The sequence below is a fragment of the Erinaceus europaeus genome, chromosome 20 (genome assembly GCF_950295315.1).
Source record: "Erinaceus europaeus chromosome 20, mEriEur2.1, whole genome shotgun sequence".
In the NCBI taxonomy this organism is placed as follows: domain Eukaryota; kingdom Metazoa; phylum Chordata; class Mammalia; order Eulipotyphla; family Erinaceidae; genus Erinaceus; species Erinaceus europaeus.
Window position 1 is genome coordinate 28,733,113 of NC_080181.1, and position 17,426 is coordinate 28,750,538.

At 48.1% G+C, this 17,426-nt stretch overlaps 1 protein-coding gene across 4 annotated transcripts in view; it reads left to right on the plus strand.

The window, feature by feature from the left end:
- APLP2 (amyloid beta precursor like protein 2) overlaps positions 1 to 11,511 on the plus strand; it is a 91,079-nt gene extending 79,568 nt beyond the window's left edge. For 2 of the 4 annotated variants that reach the window (XM_007539563.3, XM_016185007.2), the window contains 6 exons: positions 1,568 to 1,720; positions 3,430 to 3,465; positions 7,757 to 7,842; positions 8,485 to 8,559; positions 9,273 to 9,428; positions 10,086 to 11,511. In XM_007539563.3, coding sequence (XP_007539625.1) covers positions 1,568 to 1,720; positions 3,430 to 3,465; positions 7,757 to 7,842; positions 8,485 to 8,559; positions 9,273 to 9,428; positions 10,086 to 10,187 — 608 coding nt within the window. In that variant the 3' untranslated portion in view covers positions 10,188 to 11,511. The remainder of the gene's footprint in view (positions 1 to 1,567; positions 1,721 to 3,429; positions 3,466 to 7,756; positions 7,843 to 8,484; positions 8,560 to 9,272; positions 9,429 to 10,085) is intronic. The other 2 variants (XM_016185003.2, XM_016185010.2) reach the window with 1 other exon arrangement.
- The last annotated feature ends 5,915 nt before the right edge of the window (positions 11,512 to 17,426 follow it).

The window sequence follows — 17,426 nt, forward strand, 5'->3', positions numbered from 1 at the left end:
CTGCAGACCTGCTTCACCACTTGTAAAGTGGCCACTCTGCAGTAGGGAGTAGGTTCAAACTCAGATCCTTGTTCATGGTACTATGTGCTCTTAACTGGTTCACCACTGCCCAGCCCCCCCACCCCCGGCCCCTATCTAGTCTTTATATAACTTCATTAAGTCAACAAATATTCGGTGCCAGTTGTGTGGATCACAGAATGAAATGGTGCACAGTTATGTGTGTGTGTGTGTTAACAATATATATTAATATATATATTAACACACACAAGTGTCAGATGGGATGAGTGCTGTGGGGGGGGGAGCTGGTAGGGGGAAGGCTGTTTGCAGTCAACAGCCTGGGATCCCAATGGTAGGGAGGAACTATCTTTGCAAACGCCACATGGGGGGGGGGGGAGATATTGTTAACAGAAGAAAGACCTGGAGTTTAAATTGTGGGCTCATTTAAATAGAATATGTGACTGGAACAATAGTGAGGGAGAAATGAGACTAAAAAATTAGGCAGAGGTAGAGCCAGTGAGGCCACAGCCAGTAGATCTCTCGTGTACTAAATGCACTAAAACCCCAGTTCAAGCCCCTGGTCCCCACCTGCAGGAGCGAAGCGTCCCAAGTCGTGAAGTTATATTGCAATTGTCTGTTGTTTCCCTCTCTTTCCTCACCACTTCCCTCTCATGTTCTGTCACTATCTAAAATAAATGAAATATTTTTTTTAAAGTAGGCAGAGGTAGCGGCTGGATGGTGGCGCACCTGGTTGAGCACACACAGTCCTCACCTGCTAGGGGGAAGCTTCATGAACAGTGAAGCTATGCTACAGGTGTTTCTGTCTCCCTTTCTCTCTCTCTCTCCCCAGGTGATGTTTCTCTCTATCCAATAAACAAAAAAGCAAAAAGACTATAGCGCTGAAGTTTCCTTCAATGCAGTGGAAGCTGAAGAATGTGAATTTGAAAAAATTATTTGGAGGTTAAATGAGGTTAAATAGAGAGCTGATTTAAAATTGGAAACCACCCAGAAAAGGATTGTGGAACTCCAGGCCCGAGTTGTGAATTGTAATGGCAGGGTGGGATGGGGTGATATCAGAGGCAGTAAAGAGGAGAGTGTACACCTTATACACCCTGGGTTCAATCCCTGAGATCCAAACAGAATAAAAACAGCGACTAGGAATTGCTATTGGCTTACATTTGGGAGGAGGGGGGAGTTGGGGGTGTCAGCTGAAGGCTGTTAAGACAACAAGCCAGAGGTGTGGATTTGGGAGGGTAGGCCTGTGGGTGACATTCAACATTGTGCCATTGACTGAACCCACCCAAGTTAAATATATTTAATAGGTAAGAGGGAGGTGGCCCGGATGGCACCCTGGGTTCCTCATGCTGCAGAAGCAGGGCAGGCATTTCAGGGAGGGAGAAGGTGGTTGAATGTGTTGGGGCTGGTGCTCTGCACCATCATGAGCAGCCTTGTTCGAGGGTTCTTCTCCAGCTCAGAAATGAGATCCTTCTGCCAACCTGCTCCTCCTACACACGCACACGCACACGCACACACACACACACACACACACACACACCTATCTCCTTCCTAGATGAGCTGCTTCAGGAGCAGCGTGCAGACATGGACCAGTTCACTGCCTCCATCTCCGAGACTCCTGTGGACGTCCGGGTGAGCTCGGAGGAAAGCGATGAGATCCCGCCATTCCACCCCTTCCACCCCTTCCCGTCCTTACCTGAGAACGAAGGTGTGTATGGCCGAGGGCGTGACTTGGGGATGGCACAAGGGTGGGGATCGGGTTGCAACCACTTGGGGTCTGATTTGGTTGTGTGCTGGGGAGGGGGACTCCCTGCTGGAGTGGGTGGGAAGACTGAGTGTCCTTTCAGAGAGCTGGCTCCAGCTTGAAACCAGCAGGGGTTGCTGTGCTGTCTCTGTTGTTGCAGAGGGTTGGCTTAGAGTTCACGATTTGGTTTGCCTAGTCCTGTTGCCGCCTACAGTGTGCGTGGAGCCTGCCATCTGAGGACCACTGTGCACTTGAAATTGTACTTACGTGTGCTCCTTCCTACACTCTCCCTTCCTCTCATATTTATTTGATAGGACAGAGAGAAATTGAGAGGGGAGGGGGGGAAATAGAGAGGGAGAGGTCCTGCCGATCAGCTTCACTGCTTTCACCCTGCAAGTGGAGACTGGGGTCTTGAACCCAAGTCCTTGGAGAGAGCAGCAACAGGGTGTGCCGCCCTTGAGCTCATTTGTGTCCTGATCTAAGTCTCGGCCAGTGGAGGCTGCCATGGGGCACGAGAGCTCCACCCCACCCCACCCCACCCCCCCCCGCCCTGTGTTTCAGCACAATGGGACCTGCCAACCTCACACCTCCAGGGTTGAGAGGGTTGGGCCCTCTGACCTCTGCTCAGGCCTGTGTCCTGCTAGTCCCTAGCTGCAAAGGGCCTCTCCGACGGGTGCCCCTGAGACCAGAGTGAGGAATCAGGCTCTGTGTCTTCACCTCCTGCTGTTGCAGGAGTGATTAAAAGAAAAAAGAAAAAAAAAAAAAAGGTAGCCATAGCTCTAAAAGCACTTCACAGGTGCCTCATCTCCCCCTCAGAGTGAGCCTCCAAGGTAGGGAGTGACCCTGCGGGGTGGGGGGGGGGTGTTCCTGAGGTTCTAAAGAGATTGGGGGCCTCCTAGGGTCACACAGTTTGGGGATGGAAAGCCAGCTGGTACAGGATTTGCCTTGGCCCAGAGAGAACTGGAACAGAGGCCCCAGAACAGTGCTGCAGAAGAGCAGAGCGGATTGGGGTGGGGTTTGGGGGCCCAGCTTAGCCCCAGGTCTTAAGCAGAAATTCCCTTTAAGCTGGTTATCTCAGAGGCCCGGCTCAGTGCAGTTGGCCCTCAAGTAATACAGCAGGGTGTGAGGAAGTAGCTAGATAAACATGCTACTGCATCCCTAAAGCCTGCTTCTGGCAAATGTCAATGCGGTAGGGGCTTTCCACACCTGTCCAAACTATCACTGTGTCTCCCTGTCAAAAAACTACAACTAATACTAGCTTCTATTTCTTTAAAAGTTTCTTCTTTTTTTAAAATAAAAAAAAAAAGTTACTTATTTCATGAGATAGAGAGGCCAGAGTGTTACTCGGGCTATGTGATGCTAGGGATCGAACTCTGGACCCCCATGCCTACAAATCCACAGCCCTATCACTATGCCACATAGCTTTGTTTCTGTTCTGTTCTTTAAAAAGAAAGAAAGAAAAAGAAAAGACTCTTGTGTGGGCTGGGCAGAGTGATTTGTAGATCTCCCTGCTGGTTTGTCTCTGTGGGGTATTTCAGATATGGTTTGGGAAGAATACTATTTGTTCACAAGAATTCTAAGTTGGGACTTTTTTTTTTTTTTGACAAGTCATTTTTCTCTCTCTTAATCTCCTTTTGTGCTATTTTTTTTTTAACCGTTTTCCTTTCTGCTAGACACTCAGCCGGAGTTGTACCGCCCAATGAAAAAAGGTTGGTTTGTCCCCTTCCAAACCATCATCCCTTGCTACATCCTCAGTGTGTCAGAAGTCTCATTTTCTGTTTCATTCCATCACCTGAGTCTCTCCCACCTCATTTCTTCACACATGGTTGTAAGCGCTGAGGAGCCAGTGTGTGACAATGTGGCCACCACCCTTAGCTTTACACCTGGGTGTTGAGAGAAGGCAGAGAAGTCAGCCCAGAGCTGCTCCTCAGTCCTTTAAACCTGGGTGGACGTTCAGACGTAGATCCAGGTGTCATGGGCTGGTGGCGAGTGGCTGGCATCTGTTACAGCACCAGGCAGAGACCTCTCCTTTTCTTTGTCCTCTGCTGCTCCCCCTTTGCCGTTTCTTTTTAGCCGTCCTCTTAGCCTCTGTCTGCACTCAGCTAGATCTTGTCAGTTAGTGGTCTTGTGTCCTGAGTTCCAGTATCTCTCAAAATGTGGAAGCGAGCCAGGTACAAGTGAGCTCTTGTTATAGTGAGTCTCAGGCTCCCGAAACTGAGTTCTTTACCTGTTGCTTCACATACCTGGTCTCACTTAATCTACCACAGTCACCTGTAAGTCAGGAGTTTTAAGAAGTGGAAGAACCAAAACTTGAGCCCAGCTCTCTCTGTTCAAAGCCTAAGCTATTTCTGTTACATCGGTGGCCACTAATAGCATGGGCCATTGCAGTCTCTGGAGGTATTGTAAGTTCAGATCAGACATTCCATATTCTTTGGAGACCTACAGTTTGGGCTTTAGCAGATGGGCCGTGGGTGGGCCCAGCGGTGTTGCTAGCTAAAAGTTTGAGACTGTGGGGTATGCCACAGCTTTTCCTCAAATCAGGACAGAGCAGTTTGAACCTTTCAAGAACCCCTGATACCTAGACACTCTAATTTTTTAAAATATTTATTTATTTATTTTTCCTTTTGTTGCCCGTTGTTGTTGTTGTTAATGTCGTCATTGTTGGATAGGACAGAGAGAAATGGGGGGGGAGAGAGAGACGGGGAGAGAAAGATAGATACCTGCAGACCTGCTTCACCACCTGTGAAGCAACACTCCTGCAGGTGGGGAGCCAGGGGTTCGAACCGGGATCCTTGCACCAATCCTTGCGCTTTGCGCCACATGCGCTTAGCCCGCTGCGCTACCGCCCAACTCCCTAGACACTCTTATTTTATTGTACTTGGATGCACCTCTTCTTGGAGTTCACTATGTCAGCAGCACAGATGTTTATTGATAAGGATGAATTTTATAGCTTAGCAGACTTTCGACTTCATACTTCAACTATTGTTAGCTGGAAGAACTTAAGCGCTGACTTTTTCTTTTTTTGCCTCCAGGCTTCTTGCTGGGGCTCAGCACCTACGCTACAATTCCACTGCTCATGGAGGCCATTTTTTCCATTTTTGTTGTTGCTGCTGCTGCTGTTGTTAGATAGGACAGAGAAATCAAGAGAAGAGGGGAAGACAGAGAGGGAGAGAGAAAGACAGACACCTGCCAGACCACCTATGAAGCAACCACTCTGCAGGTGGGGAGTTGGGGGCCCAAACTGGGATCTTTGTACCAGTCTTTGTACTTCGTACTATGTGCGCTTAACCCGGTGCACTGCTGCCTGGCCCCTCTAAGCATTGACTTTTGACGTCCAAGCATTGCTTGTTCTGTAAAACCAAAGTGGTTTGGGTCAGTGTTTAAAGAAAAACAACACATTCTCCTTTTGAGAGATCATCACTGTGTCTTCACTGTCCCAGGCTGGTTTTGTTAGTTTGGTTTTTAGTGATTTAATAATGTTTTACAAGATTGAACACATCAAGTGGTGGTAGGGGGGGGGAGCATAGGTAGAACTTTGGTGGTAGGAGTGATATGGAATTATATCCCTATCTCGTCAATTGCTATTTAAAAAAATTTTATTAGTGACTTAATACTTACTTACAAAATTATAAGATAACGGGTATAATTCCACACCTTTCCCACCACTAGAGTTCTGTGTCCCCGTCCCCTCCATTGGAAACTGCAGTAGTTTTCACAAAATTACAGATATGAGCTATTTATAACTGTCTATATTTATATTTATATTTATTTGTCCTCCCCTCCTTGCCCCCTGTGATCTTGCTTTCTCTTCCTAAGTCAAGCCTACTACTTCTGAGTGTCCTTCCCCTGACCCCCCGCATCCTGATAGAACTGGAGTTCAAAGCCCTCTGGTCATCTTCCCCTAACATTTTCCCTTCAGAGAGTATGGGCCAAAATTCTTTATGGGGTGCAAAAGGTGGTGGGTCTGCTTTCTGTAATTGCTTTTCCACTGGACATGGACATTGACAGGTGGATCCATACCCCCAGCCTATTTCTATCTTTCCCTAGTGGGGTAGGGCTCTGGAGAGGTGAGGTCATCTGTCCAGGGAATTCCTGATGAAATCGTGGTAGCATCTGTAACTTGGTGACTATGGCTTAGTGAGTTTCTGGAGAGATCTGGTATTTTGAGTTTTGAGATGATTTTTCTTTCTTTCTTTTTAACCAGAACACTGCTCAGGAAGGACCTAATCAACTTGATCTTTGGTGTGTGTGTTTTTTTTTTGTTGTTGTTGTTTGTTTTTAAGATTTTATTTATTTCATTAATGAAAAAGATTGGAGAAGAGAGAGAGAACCAGACATCATTCTGGTACATATGCTGCTGGGGATTGAACTCAGGACCTCTTGCTTGAGAGTCCCGTGCTTTATCCACTAAACTACTTATTGGTATTTGGGGACTAGGAAACCTACCTTTGCTTTTACCTAAACTAAAACTGGGTTGTGAGATTATCTGTTGTGGGGTTTCATGATCAGAGATACAGGGAGGGAGGGACCAGAGCTCTGCTTGGCTTTGACGTGTGGTGCTGGGGCTTGAACCTGGGATCTAAGAGCCTCGAGCACGAAAGTCGAAAGTCTTCTGCAGAACCATTATGCTATTTCTATTTCTCCAGATTACTCCTCCCCCCCCCGCCCCAATTTCATAGAGGCATGGGAGGGTGGCACTATAGACTGCTCCACAATTCATGGAGCCTCCCCTGGTATCAGGTACAAGAAAATGTACGCTCTCCTGGTGAGCTGTCTCCCAGCCCTTGAAAGTCTTCTTACAAAGGGGGAAAAATGGTATGCATCTTGATGAGCCCATGCCTTAGCGAGGCTGCAGGTTGAGCAGGTGTGGTGACTATCACCATTTGCCCCGTGTCACGAAGAAGTCGAGCTGTGTGAGCCAGGAGACTGTGTGGTGGCTGGGCTTACTGTCACCAGTCACCCAGGGCCATCAGTGCCTTAACAGATGGGTTTGTGACAGGCTCACATCTTGGCTGTCTACATAGGGTTGGTATATGTTTCCTGCTAAGAAGACACTCTTGAGGTAGCTGGAAGCCACATGCCTTGGAGCTAAAAATAAGAGGCTCAACTCTAGACTTCCCAACTGCCAGGCTTGTCCTGCATCCTGGATGCTGTCCTTGGGTCAGGTGCAAGTGATGCTGGCTCAGGCCATGGCCGACCTTGACCAGAGGACTGTTGCTATTCTTGCTCCCCTTCCGGAAAGGTGCCCCCAGTGTGAGAGCTGGTGAAGGACTTTCTCTTTGGGCCATCTCTAATAGCCATCGAGGGAGGTGACCATCTGTAATCAGGGCCCAAAGAGAGTTCCTACCTCACAAGCGAGACCCAGGCAGAAATCAGTAACAACGGGGTGAATTTCTGAGACCTCCAAGCCGAGAATGGCTCCCAGGAGGCGCTGCAGCTTCAAGGACAGATAGAGGAGGAGGGTGTGGGGTCAGAGACAGGGTTTCAGGCAGGAGATCTGCCTGCGGCTGGTGCTGGCAGCAAACACACAGGACCCCTGCGTGTGACTCCACCACATGTAACAGCTCTTCCATCCCAAGGGGACTCCCCCCGTCCCCCGATGCAGGAGCAGATCGGGCAGTGGCAGGTACTGGGTGATGTTATATCGCGTGAGGGTGCAGCCATGTGTCCCCACGCCAGATGCCTCTGGGCTCATCTTTGTTTTTGCCTTACAGAAACATGCTCTTCCGAAGGCTTGCATCCCACTTATTCCCAGTGGGATACAAGCACAGACTCTTTGTCTTCCATCCTCCCCATCCGTCTCTAACAAATGCTGGCCATCCGTCCCCCTAGAGCACATGTAGCCTCAAAGACAGAAACGAGGCAGCACCCTGAGCAGCAGTGGGGCAGGGGTGGGGGGCGACAGACAGGGCTACCCAGCCCTCAGGAGCCTGCTGCCTCTGAGAGAGATGGGTGCAAGGCCAGCCCGTCCTGGAACCTCACTGTGTTCTCTCCACACAGGCTCCGGAGTGGGAGAGCAGGACGGAGGACTGATAGGTGCTGAGGAAAAAGTGATCAACAGCAAGAATAAGGTGGATGAAAACATGGTGAGCCCTTTCCCCATCCCCCACTGTAATTGGGGCCAGGACTGCTCCATACATTGGCTCTCCTGTGGAATATCTAGGTATGAGAAGGCAGGAAGGATGGTTTTCAGCAGTCTCCCTCTCTCTTTCCCTCTCCCTCTCTCTCTCTCTGTCTTCCAGTGCAGTAGAAAAAGACACCTGCAACCACAGATATGAATAAAATATGAAAGGCCATTTTCAAATAAGTAGCAATTTAATAGCTCTGAAAATGGAATATAGTACTAATATAGTACTGGGTTGGTTCTTACACTGCCTTGGGTTGCTGCCTCCTATTTATTAAATTATTCTGCTAGTATTTTCATTCTTCCCAGACTGCATTTGGTATCTAAACATGGATCCTAGGGACTCCATCCTGAGCTATCTCTCCACTTACCTGAAAGCCATCAGCTGCACTTCAGCCCTGCTGTGTCCACTCCAGCTCCTCCTCCCTCTGGGGGTTTGGGGAGTGGTTCTGGGGGGGCGGGTGACAGGAGTGATGGCCTGGTGGGTGGCCCTCACAGGTCCATTTCTCTTGGCTAGATTGGAAGCTGACGAGGAAGGAGATAGGTCTGGCTATACTCAATTCCCTCTGCGTTCCCCACTGCAGTCACTTTGGTGCTTTTTCAGGTTATCGACGAGACTCTGGATGTCAAGGAGATGATCTTCAACGCTGAGAGAGTGGGAGGCCTTGAGGAGGAGCCAGTACGTGTTAAGTGAGCCCCAGAGCCGAGCCCCAGCTTGCACATCAGTTTCTGCTATATCCCTTTTCTGCCTTCCCAGATCAAGACAGGAGAGGTGGCTGGTGTCTTGAGTTACGGCCAGCCCTCACCACACTTTTCCCACCCTTCCAGATAGGAAAACTAAGCTTTGCGTATTGAAAACATCGTAGAACACCCCTCTGGATGGCTACCTGGGAATTGGTCTCAGTGCCCCCTGGAGCTCACTCTTTCCTCCCTCCCTTCCTTATTTTTTATTTTATTTGACAGGACAGACAGAAATTGAGAGGGCAGAAATACCTGCAGCACTGCTTCACTACTCGTGAAGCTCCTCCCTCAGCCCCTCCCCTGCCCCCACAGGTGGGGACTGGGGGCTTGAACCTAGGTCTCTGCACTTTGGTAACATGTACACTCCACCAGGTGTGCCACTGCCTGGCCCCATCTGTCCTTCAGATTTATTTGTGAGAATCACCAGAGCGTCACTATGGCACATTCAATGCCAGGGATCAAAATCAGGACATTATGCTGGAGAGTCCAGTTCTTATCCACTACACCACTTCCCCGACCGTTCTCTGGGGCTTTGAGACAGGAGCAAGGCCCCCACCGGCCCCCTCCGGGTCCTTTTTCTCTGGGCTGCTGGCTTCCCTGCTGTGCGAACAGTCACTAGGCCCTGACTGCCCTTCTGCTTGGTCATTTCAGGAATCAGTGGGGCCACTGCGGGAGGACTTCAGCCTGAGCAGCAGTGCCCTCATTGGCCTGCTGGTCATCTCGGTGGCCATCGCCACAGTCATCGTCATCAGCCTGGTGATGTTGAGAAAGAGACAGTATGGAACCATCAGCCATGGGATCGTGGAGGTGAGTGGTGGACTCAACCCCCAGTGCTGCAGTCGGGAGCTCTGTGGAGCCCCAACCCCCAACCCCTCAGGCACTGAACCTCAGGTAAATGAACCCCTGCATTATTAGTCCATCCATACTCGTGATGGAGGAAAAAGCAGCAGTAGATCTAGAAACAAGCAGGAGCACACCGTTTTCTGGTCTCTCTCCTGCTGGCTTACAACTGGGACAGAGTTTCTCTCTATTCTTGAGAGGAATTACCACAGGGAACGCAACATGCCGTAGACCGTCAGATCAGATGCTGGACTTTCTTGGCCAAATCATTTTACTGAGGAAATACTCGGTTTGTAAGACTTGTCTGTCACAAGTTGTAGAGTTTTAGAGCCGGGAAGGTCCCCTAGAACTCACCTCCACTCCCCCAGGTAGTGAGTCTCATCACTGAGATGTGAAACTATGACTCGATAATCTACTTCACCGTTTTTCTCCCAACATAGGCTAATCTTTTAGGATTCCAGCTTTTAGCCCAAAGCCTGGCAGTCCTCTTTTCTCTCCCACACCTGCATCCTAGCCACCAGCTCTTATTTGGTCTGTCCTCTTGACAGGTCAGACAGCTCCAGTCTGACCCACATCCGGGTCTCCTATGGTGCCCCCAATCACCCTCACTCTTTGTCCCTCCAGGTTGACCCAATGCTAACCCCAGAAGAGCGTCACCTGAACAAGATGCAGAACCATGGCTACGAAAACCCGACCTACAAATACCTGGAGCAGATGCAGATTTAAGTGGGAGATTGGTTGATGGGGCACCCTCCTCCCCGCTGGGGTTGAATGGTGCAGGTGGCTAAAGAGGAGATCCAGTGTTTTGGATCCACTGCTGACCACTAGTAACTTCCAGAGGATTTCATCTTACATTCAGAGCTGGATATTAAGACTCTAAAGTACTACTGTAGAATTCACAATTTCCATTCTTTTAAATGGGTGAAAAAAATGTTAATATAACAATATATGATATATAAAACTTAAATGAGAAAAAAATTATCTATTGCAGATATTGATGGGATGTAGTTTTTTTTGTTTGTTTGGGTTTTTTTTTGTTGTTGTTGTTTACTTTTAATTAATCGGGACTCCCATTTCTAGTGTGTTGTCTCCCACCTGGAAAGTGTGGATTTTCAGTGACACACTGTATATGCAGGCCATTTGTCCAAGTCGCATTGTGTAAATCAACTCTTTAAGGCTCACTCACTGTCCTGGTTTTTCTTTTTCTTTTTTTTTTTTATTAAGTTAAAAAAAAAGATACAGTATTCCCTGGTTTAATGAGCTTTGCGAAAGTTGCTGAGAAACAAAGTGAAACGGGAAACCCTAGTTAACCATGAAGCACATCAGACACCCTCGCAGAGTCATTCTGAAGGATCAGCTCCTGGGCAGCCTGGTGTTTCCCGCTGCTTGTAACCAGCCTGACATGTACAGACTAGGGCCAGCACTACTGCTTTCCGTCAAAATCCAGTTCTTCCACAGAAATCAGCCTGTAGTTTGTCTAGGGCGTCCTTCCACCATCTGTTGTTGACCTACTGTAGCTTTTTACTACTCACCTCCCTCCCAAGGAATGTCCAACTGTGCTCTTTTCCTCTCTGGACACGTCCCTCTGAAGGCACTGACCCTGCACTCTCCCCACCGTTCTCACGCCTGTCACCAGCCTCTTGGCTGTTCCCTCAGAGAAGATGGTTGGCAGTCAGCGGCCCCTGAGAGAGGAGAAACATGGTGGTTTGCTTTCCGTGTGGTGGAAGGGGGGCTGTTCGAAATTTCACGACATGATATGAAAGCTTTTTGTTTCCTCATATGAGTTTGTAATGCTTGTATAGTTAATGTTGATGCTCACAGCTTTTTCTCCCCCCCCCTTTTTTTTTTTTTATTCTGAAGGTTCTGGTAACCTGTGGTGTATCTTTTTTTTTTTTTTATTTCCCTGTAACTGTTCTTTTCTCTTTTCTCCCCTTGACCTGATTCATATCTCTTCCCACTATGCACAGATAAACTTCACCTACAAATTCCTTAACCTGAGCTGTGGAGAATGTACAGAGTTTAAACACATCAATAAATACTTTAACTTCCACTGAGACTCTGTGTTTGATTGGTTAAGTAAGAATCCTGGGCGGTGGTTTTAATCTGCCTGCCTCTAGACTTGTGCTCTGCTCACTGGAGGAGCAGAGACTGGGAGTTCAAGGGAATTCAAGCTTTGGGGCTGGCACTGCATTTTGCATTCAAAGGAAGAGAGGTCAGGGGTCAGGATAGAGGTCACCTGGAAGAACAGATATTTTGCTATGTGTGAGGACTCAGGCTTGAGCCCAGGATCACATGGGCTCATCTTACAAAGGGGAGAAGTGGGGGTCGGGCAGTAGAGCATTGGGTTAAGCACAGGTGGCACAAAGCACGAGGACTGGTGTAAGGATCCCGGTTTCAGCCCCCAGCTCCCCACCTACAGGGGAGTCGGTTCATAGGCGGTGAAGCAGGTCTGCAGGTGTCTGTCTTTCCCACCTCTGTCTTCCCCTCCTCTCTCCATTTCTCTCTGTCCTATCCAACAACGAATGACATCAACAACAGTAATAACCACAACAAGGCTACAACAACAAGGGCAACAAAAGGGGAAAAAATGGCCTCCAGGAGCAGCGGATTCATGGTGCAGGCACTGAGCCCCAGCAATAACCCTAGAGGAAAAACAAAAAAAACCAAGGGGAGAAGTACTCCTGAGTGGTGGAGGGGGTACTATGGTGTCTCTTTCTGCTTCTCTCCTCTGGGGGAGGGAAGAAACAAAATCCTCCAGAAGCTGCTGAATCACGAAGGTATGAAGGCCCAGTAGCAAAATAAATTTGGGGGAGGTGGGCAGTGGTGTATCTGGTTGAGCGCACATACATTACCAAGTGCAAAGACCCAGGTTTGAGTTCCTACTCCTCACCTGCGGGGGAGTGGGGGTGGGGGCGGGGGAGGATGCAGTTCTGCAGGTGTCTCTTTATCACCCTTTCCCCTCTAGATTTCTCTCTGTCCTATCAAATAAAATGAGGGGTGGGTGGGATCCAGCCTTCAGGAGTGGTGGATTCATAGTTCTGGCACTGAGCCCCAGTGATGACCCTGGTGATGGTAAAAATTAAGTAGGAATGAAAGTGCAAGATGTCTTAACTTACTGAAACCTAGGAGGTGCCAGAGTGGATAAAGACTCTGGATGCATCCCCAGCATCATTGTACCGGACTGATGTACCGGTTCTCTCCATCTCCTTTCACAAATATTTTTTATATTTATTTTCCCTTTTGTTGCCCTTGTTTTATTGTAGTTATTGTTGTTATTGATGTCATCGTTGTTGGGTAGGACAGAAACGAAGAGATGAGGGGAAGACGGGGAGAGAAAGACACCTGCAGACCTGCTTCACCACCTGTGAAGCAATTTCCCTGTAGGTGGGGAGCTGGGGGCTGGAAATAGGATCCTTAAGCCGGTCTTTGCTCTTTGTGCCACGTGTGCTTAACCCACTGCACTACCGCCTGACTCCCACAAATAATTTTTAAATTTTTTTTATATTTTCCCTTGTTTTTTATTGTTGTTGTAATTGTTATTGTTGTTATTGATGTCGTTGTTGTTGGATAGGACGGAGAGAAATGGAGAGAGATGGGGAAGACAGAGGTGGGAAGAGAAAGATAGACACTTCCAGGCCTGCTTCACCGCTTGTGAAGCAAGCCCCCTGCAAGTGGGGAGCCGGGAGCTGGAACCGGGATCTTTACACACGGTCCTTGCGCTTCGCACCACCTGCGCTTAAACCACTGCACTACCACCCGACTCCCGAATAACTACTTTTTAAAGAACTGTTGAGCAAAATGTAATTAGACCTCTAGTGTTTATTAGTGTAAATTTTCTTTTTGATCATGGGAACTTGGGGCTAAATTTTCAGAGAAGTCAGTAATCTCGGTTCTGACTTTAATTATTCTGCCACTAGGGGGCGCTGCCTTCTCATTAAAGGGGCTTTGTTTACCGACAACTTTATTTTTTTATTTTTTATTGAATAGAGAAATTGAGAGGAGGGGGTCAGGTGGTGGTGCACCTGGTTGAGCTCACATGTTACAATGCACAAGGGCCCAGGTTCAAGCCCCCAGACCCCACCTACAAGGGGGAAAGCTTTGCAAGTGGTGAAGCAGTGCATTCTCTCTCTCTCTCTCTCCTTCTTGATTTCTAGCTGTCTCTATCCAATAAAGAAAGATAATAAAGTTAAAACAAAGTAGGAAGTTTTCATTAGGACCCTGAGAAAGAAGAGGGAAAAAAGGACACTCAAGTAGTAATAGGTGTAGGTGTGATTTAAAAAGGAAGAGAAGGCAGAAAGAACCATAGGGTGAAAATAGAAGAAGGGAAAAAAAAGGAAGGTATGAAGGAAATGTGTAGAGGGTTTTTAAAAAAGAGAAATGGAGAGGAGACACCTGCAGCCCTGCTTCGCCAGTTGTGAATCACTGCCCCCCCCTGCAGGTGGGGACCAGGGACTTGAACCTGGGTCCTTGCACACTGTGATGTGAGCACTTAACCAGGTGTGCCACCCCCTGGCAACCTCCTAATAGCTTTTTTTTATTATTAATTTATTTCCTTTTTGTTGCCCATGTTGTTTTACCCTAATAACTTCTGACAGGAGTGTTCTGAGCTGTAGTCACAGGAGTAAATTCAGGGCTGGTGCTCTTGGAGTCCTCGCTCTAGTGTAGCACAGTCAACACTGCGTGTGTGTAGCTGAGTGCTCGTGTGTGCGGCTGTGTCCTGCACCTCCCCTCGGGTACTGAGAAGGGAGTGTACCACCTTAGGAGCCGCTGGCCAGGAAGTACCTTGGGAGGAACCAGTTGAACAGGCTGGTTCTCTGTAAAGATCAGCATTTCCCCCTCCTGTCTCTCCTGCCTGCACTGGCCTGGCCACTTTTTTTTTTTTTTTACTTCCTGAAGAAGGCCACATAAAAGATGGGGGAAAAAAAGATTTCCATATTAAATAATAGAAAGATCAAGAGAGAAGGGTTCTGCAGCACTGCTTCACCCCCTTGTGAAGCTTTCCTTTTGCAAGTGGGAATTGGGCTTGAACCCAGGTCCTTGTACATTGCAATGAGTGCCATCCCCTGCCCCCTTGTTTATTTTACTGCCTGCTATCCATTAGCAGTTTTACATGCAGGACTCACTTAGATGCCTTCCCCTTTGTAGTGTGAATGTCTTTAGGTTGCAGAAAGCTGGGGTCTCCTAACTGATAGGGGGAGAGACTGAGACCTATTCATGGCAGCCCTGAGGACCATGCCTGAATCGGTTCCAGACCACCAAGTCCCATCTGGTCAACCAACTGGTCAACCATAGGGACTTTGGTTCATTATGAGCATACCTGTTAAAGATGGGCCTCTGGACCATTTGGGACTGGTGGAATTGTGTGTATGGTTTGTTGCAACTGGGGTTACTGCTGGGGCTTGGTGCCTAGTGGCTCTTTTTTTTTTTTTGATAAAAATATTGAGGGAGTCGGGCGGTAGCACAGCGGGTTCAGCACAGGTGGCGCAAAGCACAAGGACTGGCATAAAGATCCCGGTTCGAGCCCCTGGCTCCCCACCTGCAGGGGAGTCGCTTCACAAGCGGTGAAGCAGGTCTGCAGGTGTCTATCTTTCTCTCCCCCTCTCTGTCTTCCCCTCCTCTCTCCATTTCTCTCTGTCCTATCTGACAACGATGACATCAATAACAACAAACAATAATAAAGTTAAGGGCAACAAAAGGGAAAATAAACATAATAAGAAATTGGGAGTTGGGCGGTAGCACAGTGAGTTAAGCACACATGGAGTGAAGCGCAAGGACGCAAGGACCAGCTTAAGTATCCCTGTTCGAGCCCCCAGGTCCCCACCTGCAGGGAAGTCCCTTCACAGGCAGTGAAGCAAGTCTGCAGGTGTCTTTCTCTCCCCGTCTCTGTCTTTCCCTCCTCTCTCCATTTCTCTCTGTCCTATCTAACAATGACAGCAATAATAACTACAACAATAAAAACAACAAGGGAACAAAAGGGAAAGTAAATAAATAAAAATTTAAAAATTTAAAAAAATAAATTGGGAGTCGGGCGGTAGTGCAGCAGGTTAAGTCCACGTGGCGCAAAGCGCAAGGACCGGCATAAGGATGCCTGTTCGAGCCCCTGGCTCCCCACCGGCAGGGGAGTCACTTCACAAGTGGTGAGGCAGGTCTATCTAGATAGAAAGGTGTCTATCTTTCTCTCCCTGTCTTCCCCTCCTCTCTTCATTTTTCTCTGTCCTATCCAACAACGACAACATCAGTAACAACAACAATAATAATAACTACAACAACAATAAAAAACAAGGGCAACAAAAGGGAAATATATATATATATATATATATATATATATATATATATATATATATATATATATGAAATTGAGAGGCAGAGGGCAGGGGTAGATAGCATAATGGTTGTGCAAAGAAACTCTTGCCTGAGGCTCCACAGTCCCAGGTTCAGTCCCTCACACCACCATGAGCCAGGGCTAAGTAGTACTCTGGTAAAAATAAATAATAACTAAACAAAAATAAATTGAAAGGGAGGGAGAGCCTGCAGCATTGCTTCACCCTTCATGAAGCTCCCCCTCCCACTCGCTCCCTGCAGATAGGGACCACAGGCTTGAACCTGGATCCCTGCACATGGTAATGTGCACTCTGCTGAATGGAATGCATCACCACCCAGCCCACCGGTTTGATTCGTACTTGCCAAATCCCTGTGGGGTTAGGTATGACTGTCCTGGTAACAAGACTCCCACACGTCTCCCTCATCTGCAAATAGAGATCTGCAGATAGGCTTTTGAAAAGAGGTGCAGGTGAGCAGGGGTGGCTAGGCAGACCTCACTGTGTGCCAGCTCCACTCTGCACCCTGGTGGCCCCGTCCAGTCATCGAGACAGAGACGTTTACTCACTGCCTGGTTTCTACCTGGGCGACTCAGCTTTGCCCTCTGAGGAATGTGGCCCTGCCCACCTCGCTTTCAGCTCAGGTGCCCACGGCTCCCAGCTGGCTGTGCTAAGGCCTCCCACCTTCCCCAGCCTGCTCTTGGTTACACACCGCAACACAGTAGCTGAGGTTGAGGCAGTCCCTGTGGCCTAGTAACCTCTGGTTTCAGCTGCTCAGACACTGATACTCTTAGGAGACACAGACTGGAATGTGGGACTTCCCTAGGATTTGGGGCCTGCTTTAAACACACTATGTTGCTCACTAGATGCAATGACCATAGGCAAAATGCAAAGAAGGAACTAGAAGGGGCCCTTATGGCTTCCTTACTCATTTCACAGTTGTAAACCAGGTCAGAGTCATGTGCTATTCATAGCAGAGCCGAAGTCTGTGGAGAGTGCTACTGTTGCTTATTTTCTGAGAAATAAGAAACAGTAGTGTCAAGAAACAGTAATGTAGTCTTTACAAAAAACAAAACAAAACTGGGGGCTGGGTAGTAGCACAGCGGGTTAAGTGCACAGGGTACGAAGCACAAGGACCAGCATAGGGATCCCAGTTTGAGCCTCCAGCTCCCCACCTGTGGGGGGGTTGCTTCACAGGCGGTGAAGCAGGTCTGCAGGTGTCTGTCTTTATCTCTCCCTCTCTGTCTTCCCCTCCTCTCTCCATTTATCTCTGTCCTATCCAATGACAGCAATAACCACAGCAACGATAAACAACAAGGGCAACATAAAGGGAAAAAAATAGTCTTCAGGAGCAGTGGATTCATAGTGCAGTCACTTAGCCCCGAGCCCCCCGCCCCCCCAAAAAAAAACAGAACTGAGTTCTTGTTTCTGACTGTGGATAGCAGAAGCTATGTTCTGCCTTTTTGGTTTTTAATATTTATTTTAATGGAAAATACAAAGATAAAAAGAGAGTGATCAGAATACTGCTTAGTTCTGGTTTGCTGGTGCTGGGCATTGAACCTGGGACCTCAGAGCCTTGGGCATGGAAGCCTTTTGTAGAACAATTTTGCTGTCTCCCTCACCCTTATGTTCTGTCCTTTATGGGTAC